At 45.9% G+C, this 1,176-nt stretch overlaps 1 protein-coding gene across 2 annotated transcripts in view; it reads right to left on the reverse strand.

Moving 5' to 3' along the window:
* Window positions 1-1,176, reverse strand: part of LOC108228307 (programmed cell death 1 ligand 1-like) — a 15,621-nt gene that overhangs the window by 5,191 nt on the left and 9,254 nt on the right. Inside the window, exon 2 of one of the 2 annotated variants that reach the window (XM_037976627.1) lies at window positions 177-536. In XM_037976627.1, coding sequence (XP_037832555.1) covers window positions 177-536 — 360 coding nt within the window. Of the gene's footprint in view, window positions 1-6; window positions 537-1,176 lie in introns of those variants that run through there. The other variant, XM_037976626.1, reaches the window with a different exon arrangement.

Below are 1,176 nucleotides of genomic sequence, written 5' to 3' on the forward strand. Positions count from 1 at the left end.
GATCCTGTCCTCCTGCAGCAGAGAACGAGGTGTGAGTGTGAGCTGTCAGGTAGGTGATGATCTTCAAGCTGCTGTCACACATTATCTCCTGACCTCAGAGCAGCTGCTTTCTACAGAGTCTCATCAACAACAAACATCAGGAAGCTGCTTCAGACAAACACTCTGACACAACTCACCTGGAGGAGAAACCTGCAGGTAGATGATGCTGATGGGGTCAGAAGACAGGTTAGATCTCTTCCTGCGGTTTGATTTACTGTAGGCAACTCGACACTCATATGTTCCAGTATCATTAATCGTCACGTCCTTCAGAACCAAAGACACGTCTCCATCCTTCATCTGTCTGTCCTGCAGATCCACCCGGTCCTTAAAGGATGGATGCTGGAGTTCTGGATCAAACTGATCATCTCTGTATCGAAGAACATATTCTGACCCCAGATCAGTTCTGCTCCACTCTACAACTATAACAGGTCTGTTCTCAGAAACTCTACATGGCAGAGTGATGGTCTGTCCAGGTTCAGCTGGGATGTTCTTCTGACCTGCAGGAGAGGAAACAACACAGAGCAGAGAGGTCAAAGGTCAGAGTGACACTCTTCACTTCCACAGAAACAGGAGAGAGACCTAAGAGAGGACCCTGGTCTCTGAACTGGACTCAAATGAGTTCAAGTCCCCCCAATAACTCCTTTGAGGAAACTATTCCAACACCTGTAGGTTGGAGCTGTGGAGTCATGAAGAACTGGGTGTGGGTCAGTAGCTGCTGAAAGAGTTCTTGTTAGTTTAGTGTTGAGGATTTTACAGAACTGTATATAAATGGACCTTTAGCCCCCCCTCCCCCCATAATGAAATGGGATTTCCATTCTGACAAAACTCTTCCAGCTCAGCCTGAGATTCTGTGTGATTTACACAAAGACTGAGGAGAAACGACTAGTTGTAGTAAAGCTGTTAACCTGCTAGTTGAACTAGTATAAATCTGTTAATCTGCTGTGGCTGAAGCTCCACTCAGACAGAAAGAAGAAACTAAACAGTGTGAATGTTGGAGAAAAGGATCAAAACACATTCAGAGCTCAGAGCTCAGCCTGCAGGGAGGGGCGGGGCCACCGTGACGTCATTTCTGGGTTAAACCCAGAGTTTTACTTTAAACCCAGAGTTTTACTTTAAACCCAGAGTTTTACTTTAAAC

The sequence above is a fragment of the Kryptolebias marmoratus genome, linkage group LG7 (genome assembly GCF_001649575.2).
Source record: "Kryptolebias marmoratus isolate JLee-2015 linkage group LG7, ASM164957v2, whole genome shotgun sequence".
Lineage (NCBI taxonomy): Eukaryota > Metazoa > Chordata > Actinopteri > Cyprinodontiformes > Rivulidae > Kryptolebias > Kryptolebias marmoratus.